At 38.5% G+C, this 26,927-nt stretch overlaps 2 protein-coding genes across 2 annotated transcripts in view; both read left to right on the top strand.

Moving 5' to 3' along the window:
• LOC6564658 (prolow-density lipoprotein receptor-related protein 1) overlaps positions 1-19,555 on the top strand; it is a 37,294-nt gene extending 17,739 nt beyond the window's left edge. Inside the window, exons 2-8 of the mRNA XM_032738137.2 lie at positions 13,527-13,875; positions 13,966-14,140; positions 14,809-14,972; positions 15,329-16,063; positions 17,560-17,733; positions 18,101-18,559; positions 19,485-19,555. Coding sequence (XP_032594028.1) covers positions 13,527-13,875; positions 13,966-14,140; positions 14,809-14,972; positions 15,329-16,063; positions 17,560-17,733; positions 18,101-18,559; positions 19,485-19,555 — 2,127 coding nt within the window. The remainder of the gene's footprint in view (positions 1-13,526; positions 13,876-13,965; positions 14,141-14,808; positions 14,973-15,328; positions 16,064-17,559; positions 17,734-18,100; positions 18,560-19,484) is intronic.
• A 3,800-nt stretch (positions 19,556-23,355) lies between these two features.
• The window catches only part of LOC6564659 (basement membrane-specific heparan sulfate proteoglycan core protein), a 63,794-nt gene continuing 60,222 nt past the window's right edge, over positions 23,356-26,927 (top strand). Inside the window, 1 exon segment of the mRNA XM_043216315.1 lies at positions 23,356-23,587. The gene's annotated coding sequence lies outside the window, so the exon portion shown is untranslated.

Genomic DNA, 26,927 nt, shown 5'->3' with positions numbered 1-26,927 from the left:
ATAATCAGGACTAACAAACCTTTTTTAACCCATTCAATAATAAAGTATAAGTCTTATACAAAACTCGTAGTATATCCTTAAGTGATAAACTATCATTTTGCTTATACAATTTTTATTTTATTATCGATTCGATTTCAGTTGTGTAATATTGCATCTAAAGGAAAAACCATGATCAAAATTAAGATCATCAGATTATGAGTTACAAATTAAGAGTCAAAAGAGTCAGTTCGAAATTAGCTTGTAGCCAAGTCATCCTGTACACTTAGGTGTATGTGTGTGTATATATATTTCTTTAACTGTCTGTCTCTCCTTATGTCTCTCTGTGTGTGTGTGTGTTTGTGTGTGTGTGTATTTGTAAATTGGTAGCTTCGGACGGGCCTAAAATAAATTGCACGCAATTAAACACGCTCCACACGGCGACGTCGTCATCCTCTCAAAGGCGTCGGCACCGTCAGCGTTTGCGTCAGCGTCAACCTCAGCGTCAGGGTCATCCCCGTCGCCGTCGTCATCGTCATCGTCAGAGCCGGCATTCGGTAATCGACATTCGTCGAACGGCATTCGGCATTCGGCGAGCAGCGTTCGGCGCGCGGCTGCTGCCATTTACGATATGCATCGGGCCACCGGCAAAAGTGGCTAACAGCTGCTCGCTGACTAACTGACTAACTGTAACCGGCGTTTGAGCGAGCGCTGGCGCTGACTTCCAGCTCGAGTGCAGCTTTGTCTGTTTTGGCCAATACATATAATTTAGCTGTTAGCATCTTGATGGCCGATTTGCGATTTGCGGCTGTGTTTGATTAATGGATGCCCGAAAAATAACAACGAAAGCTTGCAGCTTATGTTCATCATGATCATAATACAAATGCTGATGCTGATGTTGATGATAATGATGATCTTTGATCGATGTTCGGTGATCGGTGATTGGCGATTGGTGATCAGCAACTTGGCTGTCGGCCAAGTTGAAGTCAAATTTGCAGTCGACAAGTCAAGAAATAGTATTCAATAGCCGCAGCTAATTGCACATAAACACAAGTTGCATGCAGCTTAGCGCCAGGGGCGAGCATCATGATTTATGGCTTGCAATTGCAACAGCGACAGCAATTCTGATACAACCACATCAACAACAACAACAACAACAACAGCAAGAGCAACGCTGTCGGCTATGATATCATATGCATATCGGCTATACTCCATGACATCATCGATTTCTGATGTCTATGCCGGCAACTGTGACGCGATTTTCATTTTAATTTTATTTCTTTCATTTTGGAATTTTGTAGCTCTTTGTGCTAATTGCACAAATTTAAGCCAAGTGCAAAACACTTTAATCAAAGTGCTGACTCTCCATTAAATATGTATTAGCAGTGTTGCATAATGCTGTAATGTAAGTTAAGAGTCTTCTAAGGAGATTGAGCATCTTAACTGAAGGTTGTTTTTATTTATTTTCTGAGCTGATCAGCTGTTAGCTGATCCAAATTATTTTTAGTTGCATCAGTATTAATTAATGTACTGCATTGCGAAGACCTTTAAGCACACATTCAATATTTGCATTTATAAATTTAGTTTTCCATCAACTATCTTTTATCTGAATAATACAGACAGACAGAAGGCAAGTTAGTACAGTTGGCTTTAGCTATTTATACATGCATACTAAAATACAAATGCACACATGTATATAAGTCTGGCCAAACAGTTATCAACTAACTGTTTGATTTGTGGCAGTGACTCAAGTATCTTACTGCGGTCGTGTTGACTGTTGACTAATGTTTGTAAATCAATGTGTCTAACTTTGGCAAGAACAATATTGCCGCTGTCGCATCACATTATTTTACAACACTGCACGTAATGTACAGAACACATAAATTAGAAATGGAAAATAAATCATAATATAATTTATTATTATAAAAATGGCAAATATTATTTCGAATTTGAAGACATTTTTTTCTCGTATAATTTTATTTTTTTTACATTTATTTAGTATGGACTAAAATCGGGTCTTAATAAATGAAAATTAAAATAAAAGTTACGAGTTAAATTATATAAAATTAAAAGGTAAAATGTAATTTCCAATTTGCAGTGAAAGGAAAATTCAAGATTATATATATTGCAATGACATATGTACCAATAAACTACAGCTACTTTTCGAATTAAAAATATTTTTATTTGGATGCTTAACAGCACTGGTGTCACCGTCACAGTTTCAAGCGTGGCACAGAGGACGTTTTACTTTTGAGATATGGTAATTTAATGAAACTCAAAGAGCAGAAAAACGTGCGGAAGACTTGTTTGTTATGATATATAATCGCCAAGTTCATTTAACATCATTCGTTGACATTCAAATGCCACATTTGCCATGATGATTGTCAGCTTTTTGTTGTTGTTGTTGTTGATGTTGTTGCTGTTGTTCATGTTACCACATGACAGCTGCAGAACGCTGCAGCTCAACTGGCGTACCTCATCTGCATTTACTGCTCCCCAGTCCCTCCCTTGCCCTTGTTGCGACTTGTAGTCGCTGTGGTAACAAGGTCGTCTGGCTGCCATTATGGTGGGCCCGCAAAAGGGTTAAAAGGTCAGATTGCTAATTGCGCCGCAGACTCGAAGTTCAGCAATAGCAACAGCAACATCAACAGCAACAGCAGCAGCAGGCGAATTTAACTCCGATAGCCAAACTGTACGAGGTCTTGTTGTTATCGTCGTCGTTGTTGTTGTTTTTTTTGCATAGAGGCCAACTTGCCAAAGTTTGATAAATTAGAACCGAAACAAGCTCTGCTATTGAAGTAATTAAGTCAGCGCCAAACGGAAGCCAAAAATATGGTTGCTGCTACCATAACTCAGATTGTGCCTCTGACCTGCGCTTTGGCCTCTGCGTCTCTAGTGTTTTTTGGTTATTACTTACGACTAATTGAGCTCAGGTTTCAGGGCAGCCCTAAACGCAAAAGTAAGCAATTTTCAGCAAGGGTCAGAGCAAGCAGCTTAGTTTCAAAGTTGGGCAGGCTTGCCAAAACAGAACAAAATCTTGCCAAAACGATAATCTTCTATAAACAGAGGAACAGCGTCTTCAGTCTCTGCAGAGGCTTGAACACATTGCAACCACAACTGTTGCATACTTTCAACTGGTTGTTCTTCGTATTCCAGTTTGTTTTGGTTGTGTTGCAGCAAATTTGTATTTGCATAGATGATGCCGGCCTGAAGTCATTTCTATAAATATGTATGCAGCAACTCAAAACATAGGAATGCAACATTTATAGCAATGCCGCACACACTCGCACACGCACACACACACACACAATATACACGTGGTGAATTTGCTGAGCAGCTGCCATAAAAAGATGACTCAAACGTAGAGACATAAAAATCTCAAAACCAAACGACTGAGCACCGACAATACGATTATTACAAAATACAAAACACACGCAAAAACCAAAACCAAAAAAAAAAAAAACAGGAATGAAAAATACGCTACATTAAAACTGCACATAAAACGTTGTAACAATAAAGTACACCAAATACCGCGAAAAAAAAATTCAGTAAAAACAAAATGATGAATAAGAAGAAGCTACGAGAGGCAATATAAAGCATAAAGATCATAATAATCATAAAGCCAAAAACGTGTGAAGAGTTCGCCAGATTTTGCTCAAATATCAAATTGCCCATATAAACACACACACACGCATATATATATACATATATATATATATATATATATATATATATAGCATATAAGGTCAGCGTAAATGGTCTAAAGTGAAAATTGCTTTTAACTAACGATGTGATTTTATTTTTTAATATACCTAAAATTAGCTGGAAATTCATTTTAGTACTTTGAGTTCAGTACGCAGCTCATAAAGTCAAGTTCCGACATAACAACTAACTTAAATGTGTTATAAAACAAGTTAAGTGGCCCTAGTTGACTGTGCTGGACTAACACATGCCCTATATGCATATACATAATATAATAGATATGAGTACAAATTATACACAAATAGTTATCATAATAATCACATCTTAGCTAGATTAACTTGATTTTGTGGATTGTGATACTCATATAATATATGCAGGGTATGCAGAAGTTAACCACTCGAAAGTGCTGCATATATATTTTTGCTGCGAATGCAAAGCACTTTCTTTTTCAAAAATTGGTGGCAAATTGGAAGCTAATTGGCCACATTAATTACGTACAATTGGCCAGCAGGGGGATGCTGGAGGTTGGTCGTATGGACCCGTTCTTGGCCAGGTCAAGTAGCTAATGCTCAATGCTCAAACAAGTTAGCTGGAGTGGGGTGTGGTGGCGGAAAACAACTTAATGCAGACAAATGACAAGGCGTAAGACGTTGCCACCTGGTAGCCGCATCTCTTTAACAGTGGCATCGCCGTGCGGCACGTAGCGTCTAAGTGCCACAAATTACGCACGCAAATTGGCTTTGTTATGGCTGCTGCTGATGCTGGTGCTGCTGCTGGTGCTGCCAACTTGCCACCTGTCTGAGAGTCTGTGCGAGTCGGAGATTGTGTGAGTCTGCCACCATATGCATATCAGTCAATAGTTGCCACATGATGGCAGTTGCAACGTAACTGGTCAGCAGCCAGGCGCCGGCCTAAATATGCCCATTAAACGTGGCTTAGTTGATCAAAAGTGTCTTCACTTGCCAACCCAACACACCCACTTACTCTCTCTATCTGTCTCTCTCTCTCTCTCTCTCTCTCTATCTGCCCGTCTCTCTTTCTCTCCCTCTCTATTCACGCTTGACAATGTGTTTTGTGGTTTGCCGCTGGCTGACAACTTAATATGTGGCACGAACAAAGTGACACCCACGCTGCTGGAGCCGCACACGCGCCACTGTCGAAATAACCACCCAAAAAGCCACCCAGCCACCCACTCGTAGCTCAACCCATAGCCAACCAACCACCAAAACGTAGAGCCACGTCAAAAGTCTGCCGACAACTTAAAGGCGTTAATGGTCGTTTGTTTTATGAGAAATTGCCAAAACGTGCACCGCATGCCCAAGTGATGTGATGTGCCACACTTGCCACAGGCCACCAACCTCGTCAACGTCTCTCAGTTTCGGTGGCAAGCTGCAGAAAACAAAATCTGCTGCCTCTGCTGACGACGACGACTTTGTAAAACATCAAAGCGCCAGGATCAACAGTCAACGGGCGTGATGGCATTTCTGGCCATCATTTTCTTTCTATTCTGCTACTCATAGTTGTGCATACCCTGTAGACATTAAATGGGTAGAAAAGGGCATACAAAAAGGTTTATCCTTTTCACGCTTTCATATTTGTATTATTTTAGTTTTTCAGAAAAGGGAATTATGTGCAAATTAGAATCATTCTTAAGCAGCAACTGAGTTCTTGATATTTAGTATCAATTGGACTATATCTATATATATATCTATATATATACATATATATGATTTTTTTGGGGTCTCTCTAATCCTTAAATGCCTCCCGATTTATTTATTATTATGTTTTTAATTTAATTTCCACCTTTAAATTTTATATAATTTAATTCATATATTTAATTTTAAATTTAAATAATATTATTTATTTATTAAAATCTTTTTAATATCTTTTATATCAGTATATATTTTATTTATTAATATTCAAAAACTTGAGTTTTGCACACAGCATTTTCTACTTACATTTTCCACCCAAGTGGAAGTGATTGAAAACTAGATTCGTGGTAATTCGATGATCAACAAAATCGGTTGTAGTGTAAAATTAATCCATAATTTTCCAAATTGAGATCATGTTTTTTCTAAATCCCGTCTTAGTGCGTTCTGAGGAGAAAACACTGAGAAATCTAAAGCTTTGAAGGTCTTTAACTAAATATCCTCAAATTGTAGAATGATCAGTTGTAAATAATGTGCTGTAAAATATTTAATTGAATATATGACCCAGGACTACTTGCATTAGCTCACAGGATATCTCAAAGTTGTGTTTTCCTTCAATATCGTTGAACGACAGCAGAAAGCAAATCTGCTTTACAGCGAAAAGGAAACGTGCTCCGGGGGCACAACATTTAAATGAGTTGCATATTGTACATTGTATGTGGGTACAATATGTGTGTCTATGTGTGTGTGTGTGTGAGCGGCAGTATAACTAACTAACAGCACAGATTTATCAAGTGCTCAAAACAATGATATACCCCAACAATGACAACGTCAGCGACTGCGGCTGCGGCTGCGATTGCGATTGCGACAGTTTCAGTTCAGTTTGAACTTTGGCTTTGTTATTTTTCTCATGCCACATTTGGAGACCACATGATAGCTATCCACGATCTCTGGCTAATTCGCAAGCAGGTGTCACTTGTCAGGTTGTCCCCCTCTCTCGTTCACTCTCTCCCTCCCTCTCTCTCTCTCTCTCTCTCTCTATTTATCTGTCTCCATCTATGTGTGAGTGTGCATAATATTCTATAGGAGACAACATTCCAGTAAGCGCATTGTTTGCTATTTGTTTGTTGTAACATTGAATTTAATTTCCTGCCTGCATAATGCTTCGCGTTGGGTTGACTTTGAGGGTCGGGTTAGGTTGACTTGGGGACAGCGGGCCAGGCAGTCACTGGGTCAGTTGCATGTATCAAAAACTACCTGAAACACTCAGCTGACTGACAGACCAGCCAAGGCGCACAGCAGATGGATAGCGTGAGAAGTGTTTGTGGGTCTTCACGAATTAAAAACATAAGTGATTCAATAACCAGTTGTTGGTTGGCCAGGTTAAAGAACGTTTCAACTTTAATCCCAACAATTAAAGTTAAGAAAAAACCAGTTAGTTTATAAATGAAGATGAGTTTTGATACGTTTTGGATATACCTCTATATATCCACTTGCTGTAATGCATTGCTAGAACTGGCAGATCTTCAACATAATAAAGTATTAAAGTTGTTAGAGTGTTATTATTGTACAGCTTACTTATCTCAATAATGTGCTCAATTAAATTGCTTAGCACATGTTTCAAGTGCTGAAGAACGCCATAAAAGTAGGAAATATTTTATTTAAAGTACTACTTTTTAAGGTGAAAAATTCCTCAACTTGTTTATACGTATTTATTTATAATTATATATATGTAAGGTCCAGACAAGTACTACGTCAAAAAGCAAAAATTCGTGGACTTTATGTCGTTCATCAGCACTTTAAGAAGTAGTACTTGAATGGCCTAACTTTATGTCGTATCTAGAATACTCTGTAGGAACTGCCCCATGAAGAAGCGGATAATATGCTGTAATACTATTACCAATTGTATTTGTTGGGTTAAGAAGTGATGCAAATTGCACTGTATACGTTGAATTCCTAATGAAAACTTTCCCATTGAGTCACTGCATAGATACATCTATTATTTAATAGCTTAGTTGGCAAGGCACTTTCATGGATTTCGCCAATGCCAAAACGACTGCAATGGGATCAATTAATTTAAATGGCTAGCCTCGATGAGGCACAATCCCAGCCTTAAGTTTGTTGCACACCTACACTGATAAAAAAAAAATGCCACAAGCTCGCGCATAGAAGGCTATGTGGCAAAAAAGGGGCAAATAAAAACTAATTAAATCAAAGCAATTGCATAAATCCACCGTTTAATTAAAGCCAAAGCAAATTTGCAAATATCTATATATGTGTGTACGTGTGTGTGTGTGTGTGTGTATGTGCGTGTGTGATTGTGTGTGCATGTGTAGATCCACACAAATTGAGTTGAAGCATCTTTTAGTCTAAATACTTCCTGCTGCGACGAGACCTGGCAACAGCTAATCGCATCGCCTCGCATCGCTTTGGATTGCATCGCATTCCGGCTCAATGTCCAAATGCAATTTGCTCTGTGTGTGTATGTGTGTGTGTGTGAGTGTGTGTGTCCAGGTCCCACACCTCCACCCCAATGTGTTCCTCTTCTCCAAGTTGTAGGTTCAAATTTCAGCTACTCAGATATATATTCATGTACTTTTTTGTATTTATTTCGCTTTTATTTTAGCCTTTGTGGCTATCTTTTTATCTTTATTCGCGCCGCTGCTGATGAAGATTGACGCGCTGCACTTAAATCGCGTAATCTTTTTGCGAGGCGTCAATTGCTTTGCACTTGCTCCAAATACCAAAATACTTGCAATAATCCCCCCCCCCCACACACACACACACACCTTCACTCCCGCTTACAATCCCTTTCTGTCTCGGCCAATCCTTTGGTCTGTGGCTCACACGTCGTATGCGCAATGTGCCACATACAAAGGCACAGGAGCAGTGGCAGAAACAGCACTAAAAACAAGAACAACAACTGTCTGTTAGCCATTTGCCATTTGGCAATTACCTTGACGTTAGTTTTTAATCAAATTTTCACATGTTTTTACCCCGTTACTTATAATTGTGGCCTGCAGCAAAGAAAACAAATCAAACATTGCTTTAGTTTTGCAACTGTGTCTGTGCATATGGTTGGGTATGCGGGGCAGGGTGGGGGGTACTGTATGTTTCTGAGTCAGTCAGTTAGTCGGCGCATTAATTTTTCCTCTATATATATTTATGTATATATATATATATATATGTACATGTATTTTGTGCAATCGATTGTGTTGTCGGCAATTGTCTGGCGAAAAGCGATTTTCACATTTTGACTACATGCGAGACTAGATGAAAATAAATTGCCAGCACACACATGTGCCGCACAATTTATGAGCCGCCAAATGTGGGTGTGTGTGGGGGCGTGGTGGGGGATGTGATGGAGGTGCAAGAATTTGTGGGCTCTGCAATTTGTATATACCCTGTAGCCAGGACTAGTTTCGTAAGCTCTAACATAAATTGCAATGAAACTTTGCAAACTATATTTCCGAACAGGATTGTTGTGTCTTTCTAAAAACCTGTAATTACCTTTTCTTAATTACAAGGTAAATTTTTCTAGAACTAAAAAAATATGTCTAATTCCATTTTATATTTTACATAGAATATTCATATTTTAATATTTCACAAATCCAAACATTTTTCAGAATGTACATATTATGAAAAAATTGCATTTCTAATTCTAAAACATATTTTTCGTAAATTTAAAAATAATTTTTTTAATCAATCAAAATTTTGTAGTTTTCGGGGCGATTTTCCAAATTTCCGGCGGTTATATATTTAACTGATGTTCTGATTTGTTAAGCTGTGGCTTACTTTAGGTATATCTATATTCTGAGGATAACTGCCTGTTGAGCACACTCCATTCGAGTTGTGATTCTTTGAATATATATATATATATATTTTTTTTTTTGGGTGAGAATTTGTTCAGTATGTATTCGTAGGAAATGAGCGAAAATCATTGTCTATGTGTCTGTGGGTCGGTCCGGCCCAATTTGCCAGCCAAGTCTCATTGCATTAATATTTTTGTGGTTTTTGGTTTTTCATTTTGGGCTTTGATTTTGTTTGTTCTCTTTTGATTTCTGTGCGCTGTCTATTTTTGGGCTCACATTTGGGTTCGGGTTCAATGCACGCGTCATTTTAACAAACTCCTGCCGAAAGGTGGCGAGTAATCAGGGGCATGGGAAGTGCAATACTTGCATGACAAACACCTACATTGACCTTGACGACTTGCGTGTGTGTGTGTGTGTGTATGTGGCACATAGTTATTTGTGTCAGCAACAAGTGACGGTCCCCCACCAAGCATCGCCACCTTTTTCCCTTGTGCTGGCACTTAAGAATTCATAATGCTGACAATTGGTTCAAGGACATTTGCTCTCATTCATCTCTCAGGCAGACATCTGCGTGTTGTCCGTCTAATTGCACAAATATTTTGCAAGTCAACACACGCATGTTGCTCGATCTCGTTACTTGTTTGTTTAACGCTGCGTATGCGTAACAATATATTAAATGCAACAGACACCGCGTGGGCGGTGCATGCTGCGTTTACAGTTTGACGGGAACTGCGTGAGCAACCTGCTACTCATTCGCTAAATAATAAACAAAGAAAACACATTCTGTGCCAATTATGCCAATTTAATATTCGCACATTTGTCTTACGTATTTGCTTCAATTGTCTACTGTTTGGTTTAGTGTTTAGTTTGATGGCATGATTCAAATGATTTTTGTGGACTGTTTAATGTGCCGATTCATCGATAACCATAATGTGCTGTTATTAAAAATAAATGAAATGGCTTTAAAATATATTGTTCACTTTTTACACTATCTATAACATTTTGCTCATTCTTAAAGTCATTGCCATTTGCCATTGAGAAGTGTACATATGTACAGGCTTACTCTCACAAACACACACACACACACACACACACACACACGCACATCCAAAACAACAGCAACAACAATTGTCAAAACGTGAAAGAACATTTTTCTTAGGCACACCGAATATTACATGCCCTTGTACGCCGGAGTTAATCTGCTGATATCTATCAGAAAAAGTGACAGCTTAAAGACAGGCTGTCAACCCGATACAATTTAGGTTCCCAATTCGATTCTGGTACGTAAAGCTTAAAAATGCCGGCAAGGATTCTGCTTTTACGGTATTCGATTACGTGTTTGGTACCTTGATTTTAACGGTACAGTGTTGATTCGAATTAACAGCCGAGTCAATCTAGCCATGTCCGTCTGTATACTATCTGGAACGGGGACACATTCACATACATACACCTGAGTAACGGGATCGTTTCGATCTTTTCGGTTCCGGTTTTGCGGTTCTAAGAAATGCTGAATTTATATTCTAATTTCGATTTCGATTTCAAAATTCAATCGATGAAAATGCGGTTCCGATTCCGAATACAATTCCGGTTTGCTCAAAACTCAGCTTTCAACGGACTGTTCCTATGGCAGCTACATATATAATATAGTGTTGCGATATCGATATTTTTTTTATTTGCTAAATCTGAGTAACTTAATAACACGCATATTGTGCAGATTTGGTCCAGATACTTTGGAAAATTCAATTCAGCAAGAGTTGTACTTATAAAGCAACAAATTCGGATAGGACGGATAGACAGACATTTATATACATTTATCTAGTGACTCCGATTAAGAACGTATGTATATACCTTTTACCGATACACATTTCATGACAAAATGAAAGTACCCTCGACAAGGGTGCAGACAGGCCAAAAACTAAAAGTTCAAGCACGCTGCACGTGACTATGCAGTTTTCAAAGTAAGCCTATTCGCTCCGCCCCCTCCGCCCCCTCCTGCCCCCTGCCAGCTGCCCCATCCCAACAGAGTTACTGTTATCGATATATGGCAGAGACATAGCATAAGCACAACACGTACATACTACTTAGTCTCTTCAGTTTTTTTGGGGGGACCAGACAATGTCGCAGACGCAGCGCAGACAACGCACAAAGGCATCAACCATAAAAGCAGCCAAACAAAATGACAACAACAAAATAATAACAACAACAACAACAACAGCAGAACACAAGCAACAGCAACCGCAATAGCAACAACAAAAGCGAAAGGCCTGAGAAAAATTACCGCACACACTTTGAAAAGTTTGTTCAACTTTGTTGTTGTTGGTGTTGCCCTTGTTTTGAGTGGTTTGTTTGTTGGTTTGTTGTTTATATATTTTTAGTTTGATTTTTGATTGATTCAATTTCCACAGAACTCCAAGTGCTGCATTTACCTTACACATTCATATGTATATACGATCCGTAAAACTGACTGAATGCACTGATTGAATGCAGCAACACTGATGAAAATGCAACAGGCAATTCCCCTGCAATTCCGCTTCAACTCCCCGCAATTCCCGTATTTTCGTGTGCATACCTTATCAGCGTTATCAATGAGTTGTGTAGTATTCGGTGGAGGGGGGCAAGGCGTGTGTGGGGGGGGGGACTGGATACCGTCTGTTCAATGCACATTTGGCCCACATTCCATACACCTTTGTCTGAGGCTCCACAAAAAGATAAAAGATATAGGTGACGATATTTTTGTATACATACAAAAGAACGAAAGGAATGCGAGTTTTAGCCACGTTAAGCGGTCTGGCATCAGCGTTAAGTTGGCTGCGTAATTAATTACAAACATCGAATAATTACAATTAATTGAAGTAATTACAGTTTATAGTTTATTTTAGTTAGATCGCTTTTTTGGTACTTAACTATAATTAATATAATAATGTGTGCTTAAATTTTTATTATGACTAATGATTGAATGAAGAGCTCGAAATTTGAAAACTTAATTTCTAGAATACAGATACGATCTTGGAGAGGGCGAAGAGAGGCATAATATGTATTTGTAAGTTGTTTGTTCGACATTGCACTAATCACGATTCAAATATGACGTAGGACCACAGACAGAGTTGATTACTTGCAGGGGGTATGGCACAGGGCCGGGGTATACAGTGCCGATGGGGGATAGTCATAAGCAAAGAAATCTAAAATCTAAAATACGTTAAGTAAATAGTCATAAAAAAAATTGACACTTGAATTCAATTGGCCGAGTAAAAATAGCCAGCAACACTCCACGCTCCGTTCCCCGTTTCCGCTCCACACCGAAAACTTGTTGTGCCCCAATCAGACAGCAATAAATTGAACAGCAGCCGAAGTAAGTCAGAAACAGAAAACACATACATATTTCAAGAATATGGGTCACTTGGAAAATATTCGAGCTACTGAAAATGCTACAAAAACACAAATAAATAAACGAAAATTGCACTGAAATTGAAATACAAATCGAATACGAAAGTTTGAGAATGCCTGTCTTACAGTTTGACAGTGACCAGCAGTATGTCGCTGAAGAAGTTAATGCAGAAGAAGAAATAATTCACAGTTTGTTATTTTGGTGCCGGGCTGATTAAGGGCTCGAAAAGCAGACAAACAGAGAAACCGAGAAACAGAAGAAAGAGAAATAAGTGCTTCTATTGAATCACAAATTGCGTAAGAGCTTTTTATAGAAGTTCAAGTCATTGAATTCAGTTCCTCAAGAACAAAATTCGACCACACGCACAGTAAAAACAAATCAAAAAGAAGAAGAGCACCACAACACTGAAAGGAACAGCTAATTTCATAATAGCAACACAAAAAATCGCATTTAGATAAGAGTTCAAACTTCTTCAAAAGCCGATTTGACTTATTGATTTTTGATCACGATTTAATTGTTGCTTAAAATAAAAGTGTACATTTTAATATTCAGGTGAGCAGGTAGTCATGTTGATTAACAGAAATTTGTATGCATATCTTATTTATTGTGTTTGAGATAAATACCTCTATAAATTACATATAAAATAATTTGAATAAATGAAAACTCACCACACCGTAAATTCAAGGAACGCAAGTGCCACAGCAACGAGCTTTTGCTGTTAAACTTAACAGTGCGCGACACTGTGCTAAAAAGCTGTTAAGCTGAACAGTGCTTGCGCAACTATACATCATAGCACTTAGCATGGAACACAACCCACGAAGAGCTTGAAAGTTTTTCGAGTTTAGCCTTTTTTTGCGTTATAAATGTTTATTTATTAAAACAGACATTTTCTTATTATATAAATTCAAAAGTCATAACTTAAGTTAGTTGACGAATTAAACATAACGTTTGCTATAAATATAGAACAAATTGCTTACTGTTATTATTGACTTTCACTTGCAGAAAAGCTCAAATCTCGATGACAATGACAACATGTTCTTCGATCTGGAGGATCAGACGGCCTTCGCGGACTCCGACAGCCTGGAAGCATTTGCGCCCCTGATTGACGATTCCGTTGCCGAGGGCAACTGGTTCAACAAGGGTGTGCGGCGAGTGCGTCGCGAACTAACCCGATTCTTTGGCAATGGCAAGGGCAAGGGAATCGATGCTCCCAGGCATAAGCGCGCCAAGAAACAGAACCAGAAGAAGCAGGTGGGCAAGCGACAGAATGGTGCGTTGCTCCATAAGCGCGCCTCTGACGATTACGAGAGCGATGTTGGCTCCGGCAATGATGGCATGGAGACTTTAATCTGTAAGTTGTTCAACTGGAAATGGAAATGGAAAAGGAAATGGAAAAGGGAAACGGAAACGTAATCGTAATCACATTTTATTACATTTACAGACCGCACACAATTCACCGTCAATGAGCCCTATCAGATGCAGTTCGACAACAAGCTAAGCGAACAGTTTGTCAATCTAACCGAGGATATCCGAAACGGTCTCCGTAAACTCTTCCACGAAAGCTACCCGGGCGATGATGATGATGTTGATATACGCAGCACTCTGTTGCATGTCAGGTATGTCAATTATCAGCAGACTCTTTGTGGCAAGTGCCAACCAGACGGCAGCTGGAAAGTGCGTACGTTTCGTGATTTCGTGTACCGTGGCAGGTTCGTGTCTCAAACAACAAATCAAGTTAAATGAATATTTATGTTGTTATTGATTGCCAAATGCCAAACTATGATAATTGCAGTTTGCTGAAATAAATATTTAACATGTTTATTATTTATTTATCGAGTCGAAGGTCAATGCTAGTACTCGTCAATAAGAAATTATGCTTAGTACTTATTACTAAGTCATAATTTTATAAAATAATAATATAAAAAAACATATTCATTATCTAATTATATTATTTATTTATTTTGTTGAAGAAAACGACACTTTTTCACATTCTCAGCGCTACTTTACAAATATATTACTTATCGCAAATCAATTATTCTTAGTTCAAATATTTTGAAATATAGAAACAAAATAGTACTTCAACATATTTAAAGAACCTTTTTAGTTTGCCAAAAGAAACGTTTTTGAATAAGCACAGATATTACAACAAAGCAACAAATTACAGAGAAAAAAACATGAAGCAGAAGAAGAAATACGAAACGTGTCCATCTCTAGCAGCCCGATGTTAATTCACTTGCTCTCTTTTCCCAATTTAATGTTTCATTTATTGCTTTTCGCTGATCAGGCGCACAGCCGATCTGTACAAGATTAATGTGATTCTCAATGTGGAGATACCGGCGAATGTTTTGGATTTCGAGGAGAAGCTGCGCTCCCAGCTGCAGAACTACAATAAAATTGGCGATCAGAGTGCCTCCCTCGGCGATGACTTCTACTTCCGCCACGCGTTGGGTAAGTTGCACATAAATGCGATACAATTTACCAATTCCCTTTACCCCTTCCCCGTTCCCCGTTCCCTCCTCCACTGCAACACCAATTTGGATTTGGCTGCTTTGGGTGTTATACATTGAGTAATACTAAAACGTACTAAATATTTATTACTCGATGCTTGTTGCCACAAACTGTACAAAGCTATCTGCCTAAAAAGCTTCTCCAAGTAGCGCCCATCTGTCTCTGTAAATAAAAAGTACTCTTAGCCCTAAACAGAAACGCACAAAACTCTACTCACATGCCCAAAACACACACACACACACCTACACACACACACACACACACCTACACACACACTTTTAACCGGTAAAATGCAGATAATCAGTGCGTGAGCCCGCTGGAAAGCGATAAGTTTGTCTGCCAGAACGGCGACAGTTTTCCCTGTGCGAACATGTGTAATGAACTGGTTGACTGTGAAAATGGTTCTGACGAGGATCCGGAGCTATGCGAGCGTCGCCGGAAAGACTATCCGAGTCCGAATGTGGATTATGATTCGGCTGAGCTAGAGAATCAATGCAATTCGGCGAACGAACATTTTATGTGTAATACTGGCAGTCCCTATATGATATATTGCTCGAAAATTTGCGACAACCAAATTGATTGCTCGGATGGGTCCGATGAGGATCCGGAGCTATGCGAGAGCCGATCGATAAGCTTCCCAAATGCCAGCGCATGTAGGTTCTCCTCCGACAGCTTCCAATGCGAGAGCGGAAACAAACTGCACACTTACTGCTCGAAAATCTGCAATGGATACAACGATTGCGACGATGGCTCCGATGAAACTCCCGAACTCTGTGGCACTCAGTTTGTGCCCCCCATCGAGTCCCCGAATCCTGAAACTGAACAGTATCAGTGCATTGGGAATGTTGGCTTGTTCTCATGCGACAATGGTTTCGGAATACCCTGCCGTGATCGATGCGATAATCATGATGATTGCGGCGATGGCTCCGATGAGAATGCCGACATGTGTCGCTCCCTTATGGCGGGGGCCAATGCGGATGTCGAATGTACCGGAGAGGGCGAGAATCAAGTGTGCAAGCGAAGAAATAACGGTTTGTCATTCCACTCTCTCTCTCTCTCTCTCTCTCTCTCTCTCCCTGTCTCTCTCTCTCTCGCTCGCTCTGTGTTTGTCTGTCATTGAGCACGCAATGATGTGCTTGGGGAATACTTGTCGTGTTACGTGTTCCGGTTAAGCGACTCTAATAATACCAAGACTATATATATTAGATAAGCACATACACACACTAACCCATACATACACACACACACACACACACACACACACATACACGCACACACACACAAGCAAACAATACTAAACTCTAATTGATAACCAGTAATTTTAACTGTAACTGCTAAATAGCACAGCTGTCACTGTCACTGTACTATAACGCAGCATATTCTGGCAAGATCAATTTTCATCAATTTTCATATGTTAGGCGATGTCCAATTTGCAAAAGCGGAAAAGTTTACCATTTTCAAAATGGACAATACCGGAAACGGAAGATTGTTTGTTAAAAACGGAAACTATTCTAACTATTTCGTAAATTGAAATACGCCCGTATATATACATACATATTTATCTTTATAATTTAGTTCAGTGCGCTGAAGCTCTAAATCCACATTTGCCATTTTCATTGGAATGTTTTTTACTATCATCTTACTTTTTTTTATTAAATCTTAGACGATATATAGATATAAGTACTAATAGAATTATTATCTGATCAGCTTAGACAGGACAACTAAAATTTGATATGTATGCACCTTCTTCATGTCCCAGTAAAAGTATCAAAACCATTTTCACTTGGACAGCATTTTATTTTGGCAATTCATTTAAGTGCAAAGAAAAATCGGAGTCTCGATTACAATTTTCGTTGTTTTATTATCTGACTTGACAACAAAATCAATTTGGATCTGACCAATTGAACAAAGCCTTCGATAGAAAATAAAATATCGATTTAAAAACCAATTCTATCATTCAAAATTAATGTATACATTTTGATTACTTACTGCAAATCGAGAAACATATACATATATAGAAAAATCATTAAAGCTGTTGTCATACTGTTATTCAGACGCTCTCTCTCTCTCTCTCTCTCTCTCTGTCTCTCTCTCTCTCATGTTCACTCCGGCTCACATTCGCTCAACCTTTGGGCAGCATGTTGCTCTCTTGTTCTCCGTCTCCCCCCACTCTCATTTGCTCTAACTTGTTGAGCATATCAACTTTGCAGAATCGCCAATCACTTTTTCATTACATTTTAATTATGTTTTGTTGTCTCTCCATCTCTCTCTCTCTCTCGATCTCTCTCGCTCTCTGTCTATCCCACTCTCTATCTATCTCTCTCACTGTTGCATTTCACAATATGTTATATATGTTTTGTTCTATCGCTCTCTTGCTACTATCATTGTATCCCCTAACGAAACTGTCCAATTGTGTACTCAATGTTTGTGTTATATTTTTAATTTGAAATACTATAATTTATTTAACATGCCCTCCACACACACATACACACTCACACTCCAATACATGCACACTTACACGACTTAGATACAAACGACGATGAGTCGCCAGATGACGATGGCTCTGGATACGAGGAATGTCGCGGAGATGCGACATTCGAATGTTACCGCAGCGGCACTCGTGTCTGCGACGTGATGAGATGCGATGACAAAGTAGACTGTCCCAATGGTGAAGATGAGGAGAATTGCCACAGTGACATCGGTAATGATAATCTCCAAAAAAAAAGAAACAAAAAAAACGTCAAACGTCAGCTTGTATTTCACATTATTGCCATTAAATACGAAATTGGAGTTGAGAATCTGCAATCTAGTCAAAGCATCAACTAAATTTTACTCAATGAATCAATTGTTAAATCATCAGCTATTTGAGATCAAATATTAAGCATATAGACATACATACATACATATATATGTAACTTATATATATATATATATATATATATAAGTTACTATCATCACTCATTTGTTTTTTGTAAGCGTTTGTTTTAAGTCAGCTATTTTAAATTGATATGTTTGTGTTTCTGTTTTTCTTTGCATTTCTTTTATGTTGCGCTTTTTGCCTAACTTAGTTTGCAATGAAAACGAATTCAAGTGCGACGGTCAGTGTCATCCGCTCTACATGCGCTGTGATAAAGTAGTGCAGTGCTACGATCAGACTGACGAGGCTGGTTGTCCCGAAGAAGACGAACCCGAACACGAGTCGGAGTCCGATCGCCAGCCGGAGCAGGAGCCAGAGCCCGAGGACGAGAACGAAACCGAAACTCCACTCTGGTACGATTCCTGGCAAGAGCAAGAGCGAGAGCAAGAGCGTGAGCGTGAGCGTGAGCGCGAACAAGAGCGTGAGCGCGAGCGAGAGGAAGAGCGCAGACGAGAGCAAGAGCGAGAGCAAGAGCAAGAGCGCGAGCGAGAGGAAGAGCGCAGACGAGAGCAAGAGCGAGAGCAAGAGCGTAGACGAGAGCAAGAGCGAGAGCAAGAGCGAGAGCAAGAGCACGGGCGAGAGCGAGAGCAAGAGCCCGAACTGCCACAGGGTGAGTTAAAATTTCTTATTTTTATTTTCGTTTATTTCTTATTAAATTTATTCCTCATAATTGCCCCATAAAATTCGATTATTTTCTGATCTGAAGTAGTATTCTTAAATTGCCTCAAGTTATCTTTTCATTAAATTCTCAATATTATAGTTTTTCCCATTTATGTATGTATGTAATTTTTATATTTTTATTTTATTTGTGTGTGTGATGTCAGCGACGATCGCTGATCTCATTTGCGAAAAGTGGGCCACGTGCCATGTTTTTTCAAAGAATGCCGTATTTGATCAGCGAATATCAAAAAGATGATTTTACAATTGAGAAATATTTGTTGCATCAAGTGCAACAATAAATTCAATAAATTACAAAACTGTGCTACACTCATTTTTGGTACGTGCCCCTTCAAACCAAGTATTTCTCTGAAATAATCCAAATGGTGGGTGCCGCCATTTAATATATAATACTATTTTCTTTTAAGCAGGAAGCATATTCAATTACTTTAAATTTTTGGCATTTCGTGCATTTCTTAGGGTGAGTCAAAGCTCTGCACATGTGGGCGGTTTTTAATGATGCTCTCAGCGTTTCACTTGGAAAAAGTCGGTGTCCAATTAATTAGTCATATTCAATTTGTTTCCTGTCGGAACAGTAGAAATGAAACATGGGACAATTGAGTGCTGGAATAAAACACAACACCAGCTGAATACTCAGGCGCAATCTGTTTGCTGTCAGCAATGTTGGTGTTCCACTGGCTGTTGTAAGTTGCATACCTTCCCGTTCCATTCCCATTGTACCAGCGCTTAATAAGTGAAATGGCCCAGCTATGACCCTGACCCTCCTCCAAGCAATCGACGCTTAAATTGCAAAAGCAACAACAACAAAATATGGAAACCTATTCCAAAAAGTGAAATTACTATTGCTCCCCAAACAGGACGATGCGGCAACGGCAACGGCAACGGCCACGCCCACTCTGCCATCGTCGCCGCCGCCCCACTTTCGTAATGAAACGACCCATGCAGCATGCAGCACCGAAATCAAAATCCAAATCATAACCGCAGTGGTGCCCCCACCTCCCACCCCCCCACTCGCTCCTCGCTCCACACACATGTGGATTACAATATCTATGAAATATGCCACAAATACGAGCACGCATATGCCACAAAAAAAAATTAGCAAACAGAGATAAAAAACCAGCAGCATCGCAGGCAATGCAAAAAGATGTTTTATGTATGGTGATTTTTGGGTGATTGGGTGGTTTGGTGGTTCAGTGGTTCAGTGGCGAGCTGGCATCGTCGATTGTGGTGTCTGCAGCGGGGCTGGCAACAAAAACAATTTGCAACAGATTAAAATTACCCCTAAGCGTATTATAAACTTAAATAATCCGCTGCACAGTCTACACAGAACAGCAACCACCCTGCGAACCACCCCTCACCTCCCTCCACCCGTCCCCCTCCCACTCACACTCCCGCAGCCCGTTTGTTGAAGTGAGCTTTTATTTAGACGGGCGTCGCCGCTTTTACTACACGGGGGCGTGTTAAGTACTGTCAACGAGATTAAATGCAATGTCAGAGGTCACAAAAAAGACTCACACACACACACACACACATAAACACGCACACAGCAAGTCCAACGCAGCCCAAAGTTGTGTCCTTGTAAATTTAATGAATTTTCGCCACTTGAGTTGTTGTTGTTATTGTTGTTGTTGTTCCACTTCCCCTTTGGCTTTGGCGAGTGAAATTAAGTAAAAAGTGTAACTGGAACTCGGACTGCAACTTAACTTAAGCAGAAATATGTTGTCTTAACTGATTTACGCACTTTTCAATTTCAATATGCTGCGCTTGAATAAAAAGTCAATTGAGATCAGTTTTATATATGAAACATATACCGATTTTTAATAATGCTTTATAGCTACTAAATATTACACACTTAGAATACTCTCTAAATTCTCTACTAAAGAAGTCAGTTAGCTAAACGGGGACAACTCCTTAAAGCACAAGATATCGGATTGCGTCCCCTTAGCTAGAAGAGGATGTAATATCCTAGGGAACCATATCCCAAGGTCGAATGCCTTGAATAAGTGTTGATGGAGGCACTGCAGGCCAGAAGAGGGTCACAATAGATCAAAATGGGTCGCGGTGTATCAATAATAATAATAATAATATTATAATAATAATAATAATATTATAATAATAATAGTTTTTACAAAAAAATAATATTATAATTAATATTACAGATAAGAGCACTACCGACTATACCTTTAGATCGATCATACTTTATTGAATAAAATCAAATATAATTAAAGATTTTTAATACATTTTTTAACATTTGTATTATAATTATATCGTAAAGTTTGTAATTCATTGAAAGAGACCTGCAATGAATTTGTGGCATCCAAATTTACATAAACATATTTATGTACACATTATGTACACATCAATATAAGTAATATATATATATATATATATATATATATATTTATATATAATTGTGTCCACATTTAAGGCACTTACAGCTTACAGCTCAAAAAGTAGAAGTTATAAAAAATTCAACACATTTCTAATTATCAAATATTTCGAAGGCGTCTTAAAGTTGGCACTCTACATATATATATATATATATATATATATATATGTGTGTGTATTTATACACAGCTAAGTGCCCGCATTGTTGAGAAAGATATTCAGCGCTGTTAGAGCTGGTTATTCGGCTATTCCAAAAGAGTTCTGGAATTGCAATCGAATTATTTTGTTGTTGTTATTCTGTGGCACAGTGCTGTGAAATTTGGAACTTTTGTGGCAGTTATTGTTGTCGGATTTATATATTTCGGTTGCTGTTTCGAAAGTGCATCATTTGGGGCAACTGCTGCTGCTGTTACTGCTGTTGTTGCTGCTGTTGTTGTTGCTGCACTTGAGCGCCGCTAAATTTTAATTATTATGTAAACACGCACACACACACACACACACACACACACACACATACACACTACACCCACCACAAGCACACTCAGTTGTATTATGTTCTATTCAAAAACTTGCCCTTTATTTTGTGAGCGTGCAGCATTAGAAGTGTTGGTATGGTGGAAGGGGGCGTGGTGGTGGGGCATGAGCAGGCGTCTGCTCAATTAACAGCTATTTTTGTTTAGTTTTATTTTATTCGTTTGTTGCATTCTGTTTGTTTGAGGTTGTGGGTGCTGCGGTTGCATTTCGCTCGACTCAATTGGTTGATTAAATATCTTGTTTATAATTGTTTGGCATCGAATCTTCTTTGGGCGCTGGACACTTGCACTTTTGGCACCCATTCGAACACCCCTACCACTACTCTCACCCGCCCACCCACTCCATCTATCCCTACCCCGCCAACACTTAAACCAGTCTGCGAATCTTAAGCAAGCAGCGAGAGTCAATTAGCAGCTTTACTTGCTGCTCGGCGTTAAATGGCTGCCGATTTGACTGCTGCACGGAGACACACACAAACATATACACACTTACACACACGCACACACACACACATAAAACACTTGCACTACGGGGACCACATATGCAAATTGAATTTGCTGGCCAGCGCTTTTCTTTTCACACTTCGAGCCAAAATAAAAAGAGAGAGCCGAAAGAGCGTGTTAAAATTAAGGCAACGAGTGCAACGAGACAACAACAACAATCAGCAGCCGCAGCAGCAGCAACTGTTGTTAAAAATCATAAAAATCATAGCAGCTAACAATGTAAGCACTGCAAACCCACTAAAATAAAAACACCCCCTTGCCCACAACAAGAACTCCAACGCCCCCGCCCCACCCACAAGACAGACACAGGGGAATTATGCATGTCTGATAAGTTCTGCGAATCATAATAAAAACAAAAAATTCAAATTGAAACATGTAAGAAGTGTTTTCATCTACGAATTGTGCCGAATATCAAATACACTAACCATAAGCCACAAATATATAATTATATATGTATAATTATTGTATAAAAATCGATAGATGACTTGAATTAAAATATCTATCTTTTCATTAATTTTAAAGGAAACCACGTTTCATGTATTGTAGTCAAATAATTGCAAAGGTTATCTGAATACTCGTGTGATTTTTCACATATATTTTCGACCAGTATAAATAGGGTATATTTGACATATATGACTAAATAACAATACCCACTCTGCTAGGGTATACAAAGAAAGCTGAATGATACAAAACAATGCGCGCAACTTCCGCTTGTGCTCTATGTTGAATGTTCTGTGTCGCTGTTGCTGCTGCTGTTGCCGCCTATTGTTTCTATTAGTTGTGTTGGGTGTGTGTGTGTGTGTGGAGGGGGGAGCGTTAAGTGAAATGCTTGTGTGTCTTAAACTTGAGCCTGTTGCCCCAAAGCTTAAACGGCGACTGGCGCAAGCGCAACATACAAGCAAGCAACATGTTGCTGTCGTGCAAGAGCAACAACAATAACACCAGCAGCAGTTAAATGTTAGCAACATGCTGCTGTTAGGCAAACACTGTACATGTTGCCAAGCCATGCAACCTGGTTGGCTGTGCCCATTGAAGCATCGTTTCCAGCCCGAGCACCAAGCACACCTTCGTGCTCGAGCCGAACACACAGCCGAATGCATCGTGCGCCTTTATTCGTTAGCGTTATCGCTTCGGCTACTCTGGTTGCTTCGGTTAATTTTACTGTTCGTCGTCGATGTTAGTGTTGCTCGTGTTTACGCCTCCTCCGACTGCTGCTGGGCTGCTTAGCTGCTTGGCGCTTGGGCTGCTTGGGGCGCTGGGCGAGTCGATGCCGGCGCTGCTTGCATCGCTGTCACGTCAGTTCAAATTGAAGCGTTTGCGTGTGCGTTACGTTGTGCAGCGACTTGGCGACTTGGTGACTTGCTGACTTGCTGACTTGACTTGGTCGATTCGACTCTGACTTCGACTTCGACTGGGACAGTGGCGCGTGTGCAAAACCACTCAGCGAACCAACTTTATTCAATTCTTTTTTTTTGCAAGTTTTCTTTTAGCCAAAATTTCCAATAGAAAAATCGTTTTTTTTTCTTGTTTTTTGAGTAAGTCAATTGAATTGTGTGCCAAAAACAAATTAAACAATAGTAAAATAACAAAAAAAAAAAAAATAAAAATAACAAACTAAATCAACAAATTCTAAATTGTGCCAAATTGTATGCTTTGTATTGTGTACAATTTGGAAAATATTGAACATATACAGATTTGCAGCACAGCTCTTGGAGTGTTTCGTCGTATACTCGATCGTTGTTTGTCCTCTTGTTCTGTGATCCAAAAATTGAACAGGCTTCGAGTGAGCGGTGACTAATGTCTACAAATCAGCAAGTAGTTTGGAAAGGTGTCCTTTTTTGTTTTTCATAATTTTGAACAATTTTAACAATCGAGCTTATTGGTTCAGTTCCTTTTTATTGCAAATTCATCAGGCCTTAGCCAAAATTTGAAATGGGAAATTGAGTTCATGGTTTGTCGAAAAATAAGAAAGATTTTCTTTCGAATTATCAGTGAATCAAATAATTAAATTTAAAAAATGGTCTGGTTTTTTTTGTGTGTTTTGAAAAATTGCAGTTAACTGATCGTTTTTTAGACATTCTGCCGACTCTGTTAAACTCTCTCACCGATATTTTGTGACTGCTTCCAATATAATTACAAATATTCCTTTTTAACATTTTCATCAAATTGTTGCAAGAATTAATCCACAGTGAGTTCAAATATAAGCTCAATATAGTTTAAAAAAGCGCTTAGCATTCTTCCCAAAATATGTTGGCATTTAATGTTTTTCTTTAGTTTTTTTTCTTAAGTGAAGTTTCTAAAAATCTGTCAATAGATCAGCCAAATTGTTGGGTTTGTTTTTGGTTGGACTGAATCATCAATCAGATTATACATTTAATTTACGACATTTTCATTAGAGTTTCCACTAAAGTCTAAACTCTAATGAGATGAGATGAGTGAGAGCACTGAAAATCATAGCTGGAGTTTTTTGGCTGATTTTTTTCTTCTCAGCCCGATCTGTGTTTTTTAAATATCAGTTTTTCAACCACATTCCATTTGCAGGACTTTTTAAAACTAATAAATTACGTCTCAACAGTAAAGATTTTTGAGAATAAATGAAGCATAACAAAACGTAAATTATTTTTGCAGTAAGATCCAAAAATGTCTAAATGCAAAACGTATTCAAATAAAAATTATCACTAGTTGGCTAGCTTAAATTGTAAAGGGGCCAAGACAATACTTTTTTCTACAAAGCAGATTTAGAGTTTTATCGCTACCGAAAGCAAAAGAAAAGTTAAGATAGCATTGTTTGCTCAAATTGAGAGTAGACAGGAAGGTTAATGCTTTATATAGACCGGTATCTGACAATGTCGTGTGGGCCACGTTAACAGATCAGTTTTTGTCGGTCGCTGTCCAACAGGATTATGTAAAAATAATAACTTAGCTATCTGTGAAACAGTTATAAATTATGGCCATTGTTTGCTCTGCAGTTAGCTGATGTCATTCTTGTTGTTGATGTGTTTTTTTTTTTATATTTTTGCTGCAGCTGCTGCTGCTTGTGTTGTCGGCAGAAAATCTTAATCAAAGAGAGAGTCAAACAATCGCTGAGCCAGCGAATAAATCGAGAAAATCTGCCTGCGAACATTAAACGTTTGTGGCATTGATCACAGCTCGTGTGTCTTTGTGTTTCCAAAAGATTCAGCGTTGCGCGGCGCGATAGAAATAGCAACAAATACAAAAACAACAACAACAACAATTAGTGTCGAAAGTTGTGCAGCCTGACAAATTGTCGACACAACAAAACCAAACAAAGAAAAAAATAAAAGAAAACAACTAGCAATGCAATCTGTTGCCCTTCCCTGCATCTCTTTCCTTAGCGCTCGCCGCGCTGCTCTGCTTTATTTGGGGGGTGACAAATCTTATAAATAACAGGCCCAAATATGGCAGAAGCGACAAAAACAAAAACTATTTTTGTAGCTGATACAAACGCAAGTATTTCAATTCACCCAAAAAAAAAAAACAAAAAATGATTCCTCCAGCAACAGCTGTAGATGTGCTCTAACATTTTTCTTATTCCTGCTCTTTTCGTTTTTGCAACATTTGCTTTTTCTGCAATTGGAGTGAAGAAAATTTTGAATTTGTGAATTCCTTTTTTTTTCTAAATCGTGTTATTTTTTTTATTTTATTATTTGGTTGTTTGTTGTTGAGGATCGTTTTGCAAAAGACAACGTTGCAGTTTTGACTCTGGGTTTTTCTCAGACAATGTTCAACATTCAATGGAATGCCAAATGCAAAAACCAGAAGAACGACGACAAAAACGTTTATTGGGCATTAGAGCTAACGCAGCGAGGGAGGGGCTAGTGGAGCGGTGTTGCATAGTGGCACAGTGGCACAATGTCATGATAGCCGCTCAAAGGCGCTTTGAGAAGTTGTTGCCAGAAGTCTAGCGCCTGCAATATTATGCATCATTAATTTTAATGACTTTTCACTCGACAAATGTGAACTTAACTAAAATGCTTAGCTCAGTTTTAATGATGGCATTTTAATATGCAAATTCTATCTACTTAAATATCAGACATACATACACACACAGCACATACATACAGGCAGCAGCATCATTAACAACTTGCCACAAAACTTTGAAACGCTCCACTTTTCTTCCTCTTTTTTTTTTTTGTTTGTGTAAAAATCAGCCTGAAAAGCGCACGCAGGTGGAAGGGGCAGTTGATGCAGCTTTCCTTTTGTGAATAGATACAAATATATTAAAATAAAATAAAATTAAATAGACAGTTAAACACTGCTTACAATTTATTATTTATCTTTTACACTTTTAAGTGACACTAAAACAGACTGAAAATTGAATTAAGGGTTCAGCTTCCAAATTGCAACTGCTGCTAGTTGAAGAGATTTGTATAAGAATCTAAATGATCTTATTATTTTCCAAACTAAAATATATCGGACGAGAAATATGGGATGTCATTTAGCATATTGAAAAGTAATTGAAAAAATCTATATTTAGAACATTTCTCGAACCAAACAATATATATACTCGTATATATAATATAATATACATATAAAAAGAGAGACGTATTCTAGAGGATCATTGAACATTTATATATATTATCGTTTTTATGATATATAGAATTGACAGCTAAATTAACGATAGCTCAGCTAGTTATTTAGCAGCCTTAAGATCTTTTCTTTTGTACTTTTGTACATATTCGCTATAAAATTCCAGGTCAAGTATTAATGGCTCAACATAAATATGTGGAGAATATATTAATGCTGGAACGTTGCATCAAAATGAAATTCTTGATTGTTACTCATTTCTATTAAAACTACTCGTTAGTGGTGCCTACATCCAAAATATATGTTCAGCTCCTGTTGCATTTTGCT

Source organism: Drosophila grimshawi, unplaced genomic scaffold, assembly GCF_018153295.1.
Source record: "Drosophila grimshawi isolate 15287-2541.00 unplaced genomic scaffold, ASM1815329v1 contig_848, whole genome shotgun sequence".
Lineage (NCBI taxonomy): Eukaryota > Metazoa > Arthropoda > Insecta > Diptera > Drosophilidae > Drosophila > Drosophila grimshawi.
The sequence above is the reverse complement of the archived record's forward strand: the minus strand, read 5'-3'. Positions and strand labels throughout refer to the sequence as shown.